We start from the raw sequence: 14,622 nt of genomic DNA on the forward strand, positions 1-14,622 counted from the left end.
CCCTGGCTGGTGTGGTTCAGTGGATAGAGCTCCAATCGGACTGCACACCAAAGGGTCATACCTGGGTTATAGGTTCGATCCCTAGCCTGGTGGGGGCACAAGCAGGAGATAACCAATTGATGTTTCTCTCTCACATCGATATTTGTTTGCTTATTTCTTTCTCTCTCTCTCTCTCTCTCTCTCTCTCTCTCTCTCCTCCTTCCTTCCTTCCCTCGCTCCTTTCCACTCTCTCTAAAAAAATCAATGGAAAAAATATCCTTGGGTGAGGATTAACAACAAAAAAATATAAAGAAAGAAAGAAAAAGAAAAGAATGATAGCAAAATGGAAAGAAGTTAGAAAATACATTTATTAACCATCATTTCCTCTTCATCAAAATTCAGTATTTTTCTATTAGTAAATTAAACATTAATATGGGCTGGGGGCAGGATATGAACATGGAATCAGTAAAACAAGGTAACTGTTATACTGGGCATCTCTTATAATGAGACTTTACAGCAGGGGTCCTCAAACTTTTTAAACAGGGGCCAGTTCACTGTCCCTCAGACCGTTGGAGGGCCGAACTATAGTTTAAACAAAACCATGAGCAAATTCCTATGCACACTGCACATATCTTATTTTGAAGTAAAAAAACAAAACGGCAAAAACACCCGCATGTGGCCCGTGGGCCGTAGTTTGAGGACGCCTGCTTTACAGCATCATTTTTTAAGTATTTGTTTGGGAAATCTCAGGTATGTCTTCTAAAATGAGAGGATTTGAACAAATAAATTCAGAATCAAGTTAATTGGCAGCACTTCAGTGTAAATTACATTCTCTGTGCTTCATTCTCAACTGCCCTTATCTCCTTGTTTAATCAAACGAAAACCTCAGGAAGTTGGCTTGGTCAGTTGACTATACTTGCATTCTAGTTCTTTTATATTTCTTTTTTTAGGGGCTGGAACGGGCCGCGGGTTCCAGAGCACCAGTGTGACCTCTTATGTAATCTGGAAAAGTGTTTTAATCCAGGCTTCCTCCCATTGCGTGTTAGGTTCCTCATCTATAACAAGGGAGTAACAGTAGTCATGGCAGAGTTGGGTGGACTAAACGAGAGCATGCTTGCACGTAATAGGAGCTCTGAATTAATGCAGAGGAAAGTAAATGCAGTGCCTCCTGTTTCTATATCCTTGTAACATCACATTAAAAAGTCATTCACCGATTTAGCTCCATTCAAAAACAAATTGCCGTGTTCTAGTTTTCTACCAGCGGAAAAAATAGCCCCCAAATATCTTCTCTTCCTTCTTTTTTCAAACATTTATTGAGTACAAGTGAGGAACCACGAGAACTGGGACGCACAGAGGAATGTGGCCCCTCTGTCACGGATGCACAGTGGGGTGGGGTACACAGGACTGTGCGCATCGGGTGGGTGCTCCATGGAGCAGGCACGGTGTGGGGCGGATGGAGTGAAGAGGGAGGGCATGCCGGACTTGCTGGAGCAGGAGACTGTTCTGGAAACTTTCCTTTCTGTGGCTGCTGTGTTCAGAGCTTCAGAGAAGGTGTGACTAGGAAAACACTGGGGCATTTCAGGGTCTCTTCTGGCCCCAGATCTGTACCAGAATGTTTTGCTGTGACTGGTGTTGTCACCGGGGTTCCAAGGCTTTTATAAGAGCTGGTTGTTCAACCCTTTGGTCAGAGACGTGGGTTCCTGTAGTGCCCCCTGGTTTACAGCCGGCTCTCCTCGTGTTGGTCCTCACATGGGCCCCTGCAGTCAGAGCACAGCTGGCTCCCAGTTTGCAGATGAGGACAGTGAGGAAGTTCAGAGAGGGTTGAGCGACCTCCCTCACACAGCCAGGAAGGATGAGAGCTGCGGTGTGAGCCATATCTAGTGGCCCCAGATCCGGGTCCCTGTCCTCTCTTCTGGTGGGGCAGCGACCAAGGGCTGTTCTTACACGTTACCTACCAGTAAGTGGGGAGGGAGCTCACTTCTTTAAGTTTGTAACTTTCAACATGACTATTGATCTAACTCTGCCTTCTTGATGAAAATTTTATGTTTTCCCCCTCCTTTTTCTTTTTGTCCTTCCTTTTTCTTTGTTTATTATTTATCTAAAAACAGGCATCAAAAAGAAATCTGTTCCTTGGTTTCAACCCCAGAAAAATGTGCAAATCCTCACTCTGATGTTGAAGCAACCTGGGTGTCCTCCCTAAATATGTCGAAAGCACCAGAAGACCTTTCACATCAACAGATTCAGAAAAAGAAACTCCTCCATGCAGGTATCAGTGAACAAAATGGTTTGAATGTCATTGATGGTTGTTCTTCAAAGCAAGAAGTAGAATAAAATGAAACCCACGCAATATTATAAAAGAAGCCTAACCCTGTGGTTTTTAATTGAAAAATTTTTTAAATATATTTTATTGATTTTTTACAGAGAGGAAGGGAGAGGGACAGAGAGTTAGAAACATCGATGAGAGAGAAACATCGATCAGCTGCCTCCTGCACACCCCCTACTGGGGATGTGCCCGCAACCAAGGTACATGCCCTTGATCGGAATCGAACCCGGGACCCTTCAGTCCGCAGGCCGATGCTCTATCCACCAAGCCAAACCGGTTTCGGCCTTAATTGAAATTTTTATTGAGATACTTGTACATTCACATGCAGTTGTAAGAAATACTACAGAGAAATCCTGTATGCCTACTCTTCCTCCAGGTCCCCCAACGGTGACATCTTGCAAAAAATCCTATATAATAAAAGGGTAATATGCAAATTGACCCTAACAGTGGACTGACTGGGAATGACTGGTCGCTATGATGTGCACTGACCACCAGAGGGTAGACGCTCAATGCAGGAGCTGCCCCCTGGTGGTCAGTGTGCTCCCACAGGAGGAGCTCCGCTCAGCTACAAGCTGGGATGATGGTGGTGGCAGGAGCCTCTCCCGCCTCCTCAGCAGTGCTAAGGATGTCTGACTGTGGCTTAGGCCCACTACCCATGAGAAGCGGGCCTAAGCTGTCAGTCAGATATCCCCCGAGGGCTCCCAGGCTGCCAGAGGGATGCCTGACTGCCAGCTTAGGCTCAATCCCCCAGGGAGTGGGCCTAAGCCAGCAGGTGGATATCCCCCAAGGGGTCCCAGACTGCAAGAGGGCGCAGGCCAGTCTGAGGGACCCCTGAGTGCACAAATTTTTGTGCACCAAGTCTCTAGTAATAGTACAATATTCCAAGTAGGATATTTACATGATCTTATTCAGTTTACCCAGTTTTACTGTGTTCATGTGTGTGTATGTGTCTGTATGTGTGTCTCTGTGTGTGTGTCTGTGTGTGTATCTCTCTGTGTATGTCTATGTGTGTGTCTATGTGTGTATGTCTTTGTGTGTGTGTCTCTGTGTGTGTGAGTGTATGTGTGTGTGTCTGTGTATGTCTTTGTGTGTGTCTCTGTGTGTGTGTGTCTGTGTGTGTCTGTGTGTATGTGGTTCTGTGCGAATTTATCACACGAGTAGTTTCGTGTTTCCACCATCACAGTCAAGATACAAAACAGTCATCACCACAAGGATCCCGGGTGTTGCTCTTCTGCAACCACACCTACCTTTCCTAAACCCTGGATCCACTGAATTCTCCATTTCTAAAAAGTTATCATTTCAAAAATGTTATATAAATGGAATCATGCAGTACATAACCTTTGGGGGTTGGCTTTTCTTACTCAGCATATTTTCCTGAAGATTCACCCTAGTTTTTACATGTACCAATAACTTGTTCCTTTTCATTGCTGCATAGTATCCCATGATATGGATATATCAGAGTTGGTTTAACCATTCATCTGTTGAAGAACATTTGGGTTGTTTCCAGTTTGGGAATATTACATAAAGCAGTTATAAGCATTCATGTACAAGGTTTATGTGAACATAAGTTTCATTTCTTCAAGATAATTTGTTATTTTATTTTTCAGTTTTACAATTTCCACTTGGAAATTTTTTATAACTTATATGTATTTTCTGAGATTTTCTATTTGTGCATTTGTCTCAAGAGAACTTATAATTACCTAGAGACCTGGTGCACAGATTTGTGCACCGGTGGGGTCCCTTGGCCTGGCCTGCGGAAATCGGTCCAAAACTGGCAGACCGACATCCCCCAAGGGGTCCCGGAGTGCAAGAGGGCACTCTGAAAAGTTGCTGTTGCTTGGCAGCTCCTGTGTTGAGCATCTGCCCCCTGGTGGTCAGTGCGCATCATAGCTACTAGCCAGTCGGCCCGTCAGCCAGTCGCTTAGTCTTTTATATAGACAGATTAATGAAGCATCTGTAAGATAGTTTCTTTGGCTCAGTGGTTGAGCTTTGACCTATGAACCAGGAGGTCACAGTTCGACTTCTGGTCAGGGCACATGCCCAGGTTGCAAGCTTGGTTCCCAGAGTGGGGCATTCAAGAGGCAGCTGATCAATGAGTCTCTCCCATCATTGATGTTTCTATCTTCCTCTCCCTCTCCCTTTCTCTCTGAAATCAATAAAAATGTATTTTTTTAAAGGGTGAGGAAAAAAAGATAGCTTCTTTGAATTTCTTGTCAGATAATTCCATCTTCTGATTCATCTTGGTGTTGGAGTCATTTGATTGTGTTTTTCATTCAAGGTGTGATTTTCTTGGTTCTTGATATGCTGGGTGATTTTTTTTTTTATAGGATCATGAACATTTATTTGGGGTATGATGTTAGGGACTCTGGATCCCATTGACATCTTTTCTTTTATTAAGTAGACTAGAGGCCCAGTGCACGAAATTCGTGCACGGTGTGTGTGTGTGTGTGTGTGTGTGTGTGTGTGTGTGTGTGTGTGTGTGTGTGTGTCTCAGCCCAACCTGCACCCTCTCCAATCTGGGACCCCTTGGGGGATGTCCGACTGCCTGTTTAGGCCCGATCCATAGGACCCGGCCTAAACAGGCAGTCAGACATCCCTTTCACAATCTAGGACTGCTGGCTCCCAACTACTCGCCTGCCTGCCTTCCTGATTGCCCCTAACCGCTATGCCTGCCAGCCTGATCACCCCCTAACCACTCCCCTGCCAGCCCCTGATACCCCGGTCACCCCCAAATGCCCTCCCTTGAATATTCCCTCTTTATTAGATAGGGTTTTTTCTTTAGCATATTGGACAGTCCTAACTGTTTTGGCTCAGCGGATGGATGAAGCATTGGCCTGCAGAATCAAGGGTCCCAGGTTTGATTCTGGTCAAGGGCATGTACCTTGTTTGGGGGCACATACCCAGTGGGGAGTGTGCATGAGGCAGCTGATCAATGTTTCTCTCTATAGATGTTTCTAGCTCTCTATCCCTTTCCCTTCCTCTCTGTAAAAAATCAATAAAATATATATTATAAAAAAAAGAAACATTTAAGATTCCTCCATATCTGCCTGGCTGGTGTGACTCAGTGGTTGGGACCCCAGGCTGCCACTGCTGGCAGGGGATGGGACCCTGGCCAGGCTGAGACCCCAGCCCAGGCTGCTGCCTCAGCCCAGCCAAGCTGAGACCCCTGCCCAGGCTGCCATCTCAGCCTGGCTGTGGATAGCCCGGTGGGGGTGTGTGTCTCCAGCCCAGGCTGCCTTCACTGGCCTGAAGATAGCTTGGTGGGGGTGCACCACCCTGCCGCTGCTGCTGGCTGGGTGATCATGCAGTTGGGTGCCAGGCCCTGCAGGTCTGAGACCCCAGCCCAAGCTGTCCTTATGGCCAGGGGATCCTGCGGCTTGGGTGCGGGGCCCTGGTGGTCTGAGACCCCAGCCCAAGCTGGTGCGGCTTGCAGGGGATCCTGCGGCTTGGGAGCGGGGCCCTGGTGGTCTGAGACCCCAGCCCAAGCAGCTCAGCTTGGGGGCGAGGTCCTGGCGGCCTGAGACCCCAGCCCAAACCGCCGGGGCTTGAGAGCCATTGCGCTTGGGGGTGAGGCCCTGGCAGCCTGAGACATCCCCAGCCCAAACTGGCTCGGCTTGGGGGTGAGGCCTGGCGGCCTGAGATCCCCCAGCCCAAGCCGGCTCGGCTTGCCAGGGATCACTCACGAGTCTCTGCTCCCAGCTCCTCCTGCCAGCGTGATTGGCCACCACGAGTCCCGCCCCCGCGCCTCCTGCTGGCCCAATCGTGGGCGTAGCGGAGTGATGGTTAATTTGCATACTTCCCTTTTATTATGTAGGATGCCCTGGTCAGGGTTCACCTAGAGACCTCGGCCTGGTTTCGTGGTTCCAATCGCATTTTAACGTTCACAGCCTTTGTGCTGTTGTTTTGGTGCTTGGTTTTCTGGTGTCACTGGGGCTGCTTCTGGTCCCTGCTGGGCTGCTGAGCTTCCTCAGGCCGGGACTGCAGATGCCTCTCAGTGCGGGAGGGTTGCGGGGGCTTCTCCACCATTGTCGCAGGGGTGTCCTCATGTCCAGAGAGGTGGAGAGGCTTCCTAGGATGGGCCACTTGCATGTCTTGGTCCCTCTTGAATTATCTGTCCACCTGTCCTGGGGTCTTTGTGCAAGGGAGGAATGTGTCAGGCCCCTGGGGACAAAGAGGCTCCCGTACTGGGCCACTTGTGTGGGCATCCCTTTCGCCAGTCCTGCCGGCCCTTCCCGAGAAATCTGCTAAAGTGCTACTTGCTACGCATCCTAAACATTCTCATGGCTTTTTGTCACTTCTACCATTTCACTTAGATGTGGGATCATTGCCAATGATAGGCAACCCTGTGCTGAGTTTTTATTCTGTTTCAGTTTTTAATAGAGAGTGAAGAACGTGGGGATGGACTATACAGAGCTTGGGGAGGAGTTAAATGCTTGAATCCACTGCCAGATAAATATGTTTTATTTGCAGAGTTTGTGAATAGTGCAGTTTTTATGCTTCGGAGACTATTATTTTTAATTTCTTAATTTTTTGTTAATCCTCACCTGAGGATATTTTCCCATTGATCCTTTTTCTTTTTAGAGAGAGAGAGTGGGAGAGGGAAAGTGCTTGGAGACTTTTAGAGGAAATGTTCATTTTCGTTTGGCACACCGGTGTGGTGGTTATTTTTGCCTGGTCGCTTTGGTCAGGGTGGGCTGTCGTTGTGGTTAGGGGCAGGAGTTCAGCTCTCCTGTGTGGAGCATTATCTGCTTTTCACAGACATAGCTCCCGAGAAGACGCGTCCTTCTTAATTCCTGGTTACAGAGGCAACCAAGACGGGACTCACCCTTTGTTGCCTAGAAAAACAATGACTAACATATAGCACACTCCTGTCTCCATGCATGGAGGCCCAGTATTCCCTTTCTGTGCAAAAGACAGACAATTTTGCGGATTGCTAACTATTATTCACTTTATCTAATTTCTTATGGGAGATGGTAAGTCCCTTCTTGTTGAAAATAAGAACACATTTCATTCATGAATACTACATAAAGCCTTGGTACTTGTGCCTCTAAATTGTGAAGTACAGACACATTCACAATTGGTGTAGTTTAAGAAATCACATGTGAAAACTCAAGGTATCTTGGTATAGGCTCATTATCCTCTAACGCACACAGATTAAATATCAATATTTGGTAAGTGTCCACGTGCTAAAGTTGAAGGGAGCCAACAGAAGGTAGACAATAATATAAAGGTGTGGACAGCAACTGTGGGAGACAGAGCTTCTAAAGCAGCCTCCCAAAGACGTCCCCTCTGACCCCTGCCACCTGTGGCTCTGAGTCATCACTCCCATGATCACGTCATGTCGACCTGGAGACAGGGTCTAGGGGGGTGGCAGGTACTTACTTAGAAGCAGAGGCGTTTTCCAGCTGGTGGCGGAATGGAAAGTCAGAGACGAAGCACGAGGGGAACCCAGTGTGCCGTGGCGGCTTGGAGATGGGGGGCCACCGGAGTAGAAATGCGGTGTCTTACTAGTGAGGAGCAGAGCGCGGCCTCTGGCTGACAGCCAGCGAGGAAGCAGGGACCTCAGTCCTGCAACCGCAAGGAAGTGAATCTGCCAACAACTGGATGACCTTGGAAGCAGAGTTCTCTCCAAAAGGGTCAGAGCTTGAACTAAGATGAGTGGAGCAAGCCAGTACCACAGCATTCAGTTGCTGGCAGAGCCATGCTCTGAGATTGGGAAACTGAGGCTGCATTCTGTGTGGTTTTTTAAAAAATATATTTTATTGATTTTTTACAGAGAGGAAGGGAGAGGGATAGAGAGTTAGAAACATCAATGAGAGAGAAACATCAATCAGCTGCCTCCTGCACACCTCCTACTGGGGATGTGCCCGCAACCAAGGCACATGCCCTTGACCGGAATGGAACCTGGGACCTTTCAGTCTGCAGGCTGACGCTCTATCCACTGAGCCAAACCGGTTAGGGCTGCATGCTCTTTTTAAGGATCCAAGGAAATAGTTGCATCTAAAGAAGTATCTCTTTCCATCCCACACTCCTTTAACCCCTCTCCCTGTCATACCTGCAGAATCGACCAAAACCAGCCTGCTCAGAAGCCAGATGTGCACCCTCAAGAGCTCAGCTTGCAGCAAGAAGACGGACGACCTTCCCACTCCCAGCAGCTGGAAGCCTCCCGGTGACAGAGGCAAGGCAGAGAGGGTCTCCGTCAGCAAGCCAGGCGGCTCCCTTTGCCCAGGCTCGGCTCCTGCGAGCTGGGCATGTAGATACTTAGCGGGCAGGCACATACTTTCTAAGTGGGTCCAGATTGCTTTCTATTCAGAGGACTCTCTTGTAAATCAAGTCTTCCTGCTTCTGTGAACTGGGTTTTCTTAGGGTGAGACTTGCTTACTGTGCCTGGGTGTTCAGTACGCATGGGGCCTGTGCAGCTACGGTGCCCGTGGCCACGCTCCTGCCACCGCAGGGTTGGAATCTGAGCGTCTAAGACTTCACAGTCGGTTTGTTTGTTTGTTTATTTTTGAAATCACTAATATTTTATTGGTTGATTGATTTTTAGAGAGAGACGTTGATTTGTTGTTCCATTCATTTATGCAAAACATTGATTTACTGTTTCACTTATTTATGCATTTATTGGTTGATTCTTGCATGTGCCCGGATTGGGGATCGAACCCACAACCTTGGTGTATAGGGATGACGCTCTAGCCAACTGAGCTACCCGGCCAGGGCCACGGGTGGTTTATTTTCTTCCCTTCTGTCACAGGTGGCACCATCCAGTAAACTCCTCTCTGGTCTAAACATGAGGAAAATATAGCTTTTAAACTCAGTTTTTATTACTATTGATAAAGTCATTATTGTTAAAATAGTAAATTTCTAAAAGTTTAATTACTGTAGTACTTTTCCCTATATTTCAAATAGTTGATAAATAATAAATCCTAGGTACACACACACACACACAATCCAGAGTCCCCTGGGTAGTGGGTTGCACCTGGGTGACATTCACACCTGTTGGTGCTGGGTCACAGCTTAATGGAACCTTGCGCTCCTCAGGCTGATGGAGGCTTTGTCTTTCCCCTCGTTTCAGCTCACCTGGCATATCTCCTCAGTCTGCGCCAGGCACCATCCTTAAAGGGCTCATCATCTGATTAGGATATGATACGTTAGGCTTTTAACTAGCTCACTCCCAAATCCCACTTCGTCTAAATGCTGCTGATTTGATGAGCTAATATTCCTTTTCATGAATAAATCCAAGTTTATGTAAGGGTGTACATTAAAACCCCAAATACCAATGTGAGCAATTGACCCTACAACTAAGCAGGACCTAATAAGGATTTAGTTTCCCTACATGGAGCTGAGGAACCACAAAACAAACTGTTACCGACTAAAATGTCCATCAAAGCTCCCCTGTGTACTTTGGGGGAAGCCTAATGAGGGCCACATTAAACCACCAGTGGTGAGTGGTATTCTTATTCAACACTGTAAAAATGTGTTCTCTAGAAAGTGAGAGCATGTGTATGTCTCGGTTTTCCCTGGAGGGACATCTCCGTGGCCCGGGGGTGAGGTGGGTAAAACAGTGACAGCGCGGTACTCACCTGGGCATTGGGCCTCAGTGTCAACCGCAGGTGAGAGTTGCCTGAGAACCACTCTGAGGGACAGTGTTCTCTGAAGAGAGGTCCGTTTCTTGGCCCTCAGTCACAGCTGAACTCAGAGACGTGTGTGCCCCTTTTGCATTTTGCTGTAAACCCAGTGTGTGAGGACATTGTCCAGCCGCCATTTCCCTGTCCACAGAACTGAGCATCCTGCTGACGAACGAGTATCTAGACGACATATCATTAGAAAGACCGGCTCTTGAAGGAAGCTTCGTTTATGACCAAGAGTGAGTTTTAATTTTACGGGGGCAGTTTTGTTCTGTTTTTATTGTAAGTTTTAAAATGTCACAGTCAAGTGTTCTCAGTTTTTCAGGTTTAGCTTCAGAAAACTGGCTCAAGACCCATGGCTTGGTTGCCAGGAAACTCACCATCATGGACGCCTTGTCGGTGACAGCCGTCCCGCACAGCCCCACCTACATTCCCATCCTGGGCAAGCATGTGACTTCCAAGGTCTTTGATGAGGTAAACTGATTTCCTGTGTCTCTCCTCGACATCGTTTTCATTTCATGCTTAAATGAAAAGCCGCCCACTTCAATGTCTTGTACAGTTGTAACAGAAGTGCACTTTACCCACTGAAAAGGAGTTCTTTATACAGGAGGTAAGAAGCATGTTTGCTGTTAAGTTAAGAAAGAACTGGCCTTTGTTAGTTGGCAGTTCAGGGTTCTCTGCTTGTGAGAGACGAGGTTCTTCTGTTGCTCACCTTCTCTTCCTGTGTGCAACATCAAAGTCTCTGAAGGAAAAAGAGAGAAAGAAGGAGGGAGGGGGGAGGGAGGGAAGGAGGGAGGGAGGGAGGGAGACAGATGGATGGAGAGTTAGCCAGAACAAAAGAGCCCTAAGAGAGTGATGAGTGACAGTGATTCATGTCGCAGAAGGAGAGAAAGAGCTAAGAGCTTCCAGTAAGAAGGTATGTGGTGGGGTTACATGTGGAGGAAGCCAAGTAAGTGTGAAGAGTTCCCAATGACTTGTGTGGTGAGAAGTCCTTGCCCTCAGCAAGAACAGACCCAGTGGAGCAGCCAGAGTGCACAGGGATGGGGAACACAAAAGACCAGAGAACATAAGGCTTGAACTCCAGGCTTCAATGTAACAGCAACTACTGATTTAAATAGGAACATGCCAGGCCTTACAATCATTAAATGAAAAGGATATCCTGAAAACCTTTCTCACACTGAAAGGGGTTTGGGATTAGCTTCAAAATGATCTGTATGGTGGGAACAGTGTGGGGAGGGGAGGAGTAGGTAAAGCAACACATTGGCCATAAGTGATAATTGTTATATTTGGACTAGAGCCCCGCTGCATGAAAATTCATGCACTGGAGGGGAGGTCCCCTCTCACAATCCAGGAGCCCTCAGGAGCAGGAGGCGACCTGGTGATCAGGGGATGGCGATGCCCCATCACACCTCTGCTGCTACCACTGCAGGCAGCACTAGCCTCAGCCGGCCCTGGTTACCTGAGCCTCAGGCAGCCCTGGGCGACTGGGCAGCTGCCATCTGAGGCTTACCTGCTCCTTGGGCATTGGCTGGGCAGCCCCTGTCTGAGGCTTGCCTGTGCCTCAGGCTGGCCCTGGGTGGCTGGGAGGCTAAGGGGACTGGGGGACTCTGGAGGCAGGCGCACGGAGTGGTCGGGCCTGCCTGGGGGCAGGCCTGGCCTTGCTGCATGCCTGCTGCCCTGACGTGGCTGAGGGGACTGGGCACTGCCATCTTGTGGCTGTGGGCGCCACCATTTTGAGGGCTTGGCAGTCAATTAGCATATTCCCTCCCTATTGGCTATGGGTGCTGCCATCTTTGAGGGTGGGGCAATCAATTAGCATATTCCCTCCTTATTGGCTGTGGGTGCTGCCATCTTTGAGGGTGGGGCAGTAATGAGCATATTCCCTCCTTATTGGCTGTGGGTGCTGCCATCTTTGAGGGTGGGGCAGTAATTAGCATATTCCCTCCTTATTGGCTGTGGGTGCTGCCATCTTTGAGGATGGGGCAGTAATTAGCATATTCCCTCCTTATTGGCTGTGGGCGCCACCATCTTTTCGATGGTGTGAGGGTCAATTAGCATATTACCTCTTTATTAGATAGGATTATAAGACTACTGAATGGTGGGGCCTCATTCTACTGTTCTGTCTTCTTTTTTTACATATTTGAAATTTTCCATAATAAAAAGTTGAAAAAGAAATCAAAGGCAGGAAAGCTTCTTTTAAAAAGAGCTTTATCTAATTGTTCTTGCAATAGCTGAGCTTTGGTGTATCTGGAAGAAGTGGATGAATTGGTGAGTTTTTCTATTAGTCACATTTTAGAAATTATGCTCATGGACTTCCACATCAGCCTGGGTGGCGTGACCAGTGGCTCTTGCTGCAGAGGTTGTGTGTGTGATCACTTAGGCTGGGTTCCTGATGGCTTTGCTTAAGTGAGTGGTCCTGTGCCTGTCAGCTTGTGACTGGGAGATTCTATTTATACCTGCAGCGAACGCTACCTGATACGTCAGGTATCAACTTACCATGTGAAGCTTTCTTCTAGCAAGTTTGGTGACAACTTCTCATATGCTGTGGATTTATTTTATTAAATTCTTGAGTTTTATTTGGAGTAGAGTATATTTAGTGAACTCCCCCTGGAAATAGAATTTTCTTATGCTTATCATGTCTCCTTCTAAGCCTCTCAATAAGCTGAGATACATCAAAAGTAAGTTTCTCTAAAAACAAACATGATAAGGTAGAAAAACATGAGAATAAAATAAAAGAAAAAACCATGAAAGGCATGTTTATGGATTGAATAAATAAAAATGTTATTTTGTATAAAACCATATAAATAAAATTAAGGCAGTTCTCAGAAAAATATTGGTAACATATCCGACACACAGTTGAGGAAATAGCAACTAAAATGAGAAGTTCTAGTTCTTGTGACCTCTGGGAAGTATAGGTTGAAGATCCAGGAGGGTCCCCTCACCAGTTTCAGGTGTCAGAGAAATGCTCCGATGTGGCCTGGGAGTTCAGACCTGGGGCATTTGCTCAGCCCGAGTCTGGGCCTGGGGGAAAGAAGTTAAGAAGGTGCAGAGGTGAGGAGCAGTGTCCTAGGCAGTGGGGAGCACACAGGGAAGGCGAAGGGTCAGGAAAGTTCTCACTCCAGAGGAAGCTAAGTGTTGCTGCAGGAAGGTGCTAAAGCTGGGAAGGAAGGTCTTGACGGAGTTAAGGACTTTGAATGTCATTCTGTGGGAAACTGAAGGCTCTTTACAGAGGAGAGAAAAGACCAAATTTGGGCTCTGACTGCCATTTGGACAAGAGTTGGAGGGGTCCAAGGCTGGGAAGGTGAGGGGCAGTGAGAAGGCAAGGTGGCTGTGACTCAGGTGGTAACACAGGGGACAGGACCAAACCACATGGAGCTGAGGGGAAATGCCAAGAGGGAAATTTAAGAGGGAAAAATTGGGAGAAAGAGTAGTGAAGGTCCTGGTCCTCAGGAGAGCATTCGAGTCTTCTGACTCTAGAAAGCAAAGCCACGGTGAGAGGACCAAGCTTTTCAAGTGCATCTTCCAGGGGACTTGTGCTTGGTGCTTTGGGTGGCATTGTACGTCCTCATCACAAACCTGGGGTAGGTAACACACTGCCAGCGTGCTTACTGTCCTTTATTATTGACAGTAAGAGCAAGAGTCATGATGATGATGGAAATGTACTGTAATGAATTCCAATTTCACCCGTAAAGCACACTTACATCTCTTATTCCTTAATATTTCCTCTGACTGTAAGAGACCCTGGCTGTCAATGGCAAAATAGGAAAACTATAATCTAAAATTATTTCCACTTAGTGGGATGTATAGCTTTTTGAGACTTGGACATACCATTTCATGAAAAAGTAGGCAAAAGCTAGAATGGAGCCGAAAAGAAAACATGAACCTTAACCCACTTCGTTGAGAATTTTAATTGACTCTTACTCCTGTGTTCGGTGCACTGCCACGTCCATCTGGGTGGAATTGTAAAGCAATGTTTGGCTTTGTCCCCCACTCTGTGTTTCATTCATGACTGGTGTGTGGGCTCTTTCTTCTTCTGGAACACAATGCTGTTTTGGTTTTCAGTGTTTCCTGGACCAGCATCAAATCTATCACCTTGGAGATAAAATATTGAGCAGAGAGGTTACCCTAGCAACTCTCCATTTCAAAATGCTAACTGGCAGTTTAAGTCTGCAATGGACCAGATAATTTTATCTTACCTCTTTCAAAAAGAATCATTCATTGTCAAGCCATATACGGAATAAAGCTGTTTTAGTTATTTGATGAATCTAGAATTTGAAGCTCCTTATTGCCAATCGCTTTGAAAATAATAAAACCAAAATAATTTGGAAACATTAGTCTGTATCACTGGAAAGTCTAAATCTTCATCATCGTTGTCATCATCAACATCATCATCATCATGTCTTTAACAGCATCCCATCAAGCCTTCTTGCTTTGCCCTAATCTGGGTCCAGCAGAGAGCCTTGTGGTCAGAGAGCCCTGGCTGGCACCCCGTCTCATTTACTCCTGACGGCCACGGCAGGTCTCTGATCCAGTATGAGAGGAGTCCTCACACTAGGTTCTGAGTGAAACACTTGATATCAGCAAAGTAGTTCTTTTAAAACTTAGAGAGCAACCTAGCGAGGTGGCCATTCCTTGCAGCATTTAGCTGATGAAGAATGTTAGGAGCAAAGAGGCTGGGGATGCGTGACAGACCTG

General features: G+C 47.0%; 1 protein-coding gene across 3 annotated transcripts in view; it reads left to right on the plus strand.

The window, feature by feature from the left end:
* Positions 1-14,622, plus strand: part of VWA3B (von Willebrand factor A domain containing 3B) — a 147,088-nt gene that overhangs the window by 94,040 nt on the left and 38,426 nt on the right. For all 3 annotated transcript variants that reach the window (XM_054728301.1, XM_028132663.2, XM_028132662.2), the window contains exons 16-19: positions 2,088-2,245; positions 8,364-8,480; positions 10,079-10,166; positions 10,245-10,401. In XM_054728301.1, the coding sequence (XP_054584276.1) occupies positions 2,088-2,245; positions 8,364-8,480; positions 10,079-10,166; positions 10,245-10,401 (520 nt within the window). The remainder of the gene's footprint in view (positions 1-2,087; positions 2,246-8,363; positions 8,481-10,078; positions 10,167-10,244; positions 10,402-14,622) is intronic.

This window comes from Eptesicus fuscus, chromosome 16 (assembly GCF_027574615.1).
Source record: "Eptesicus fuscus isolate TK198812 chromosome 16, DD_ASM_mEF_20220401, whole genome shotgun sequence".
In the NCBI taxonomy this organism is placed as follows: domain Eukaryota; kingdom Metazoa; phylum Chordata; class Mammalia; order Chiroptera; family Vespertilionidae; genus Eptesicus; species Eptesicus fuscus.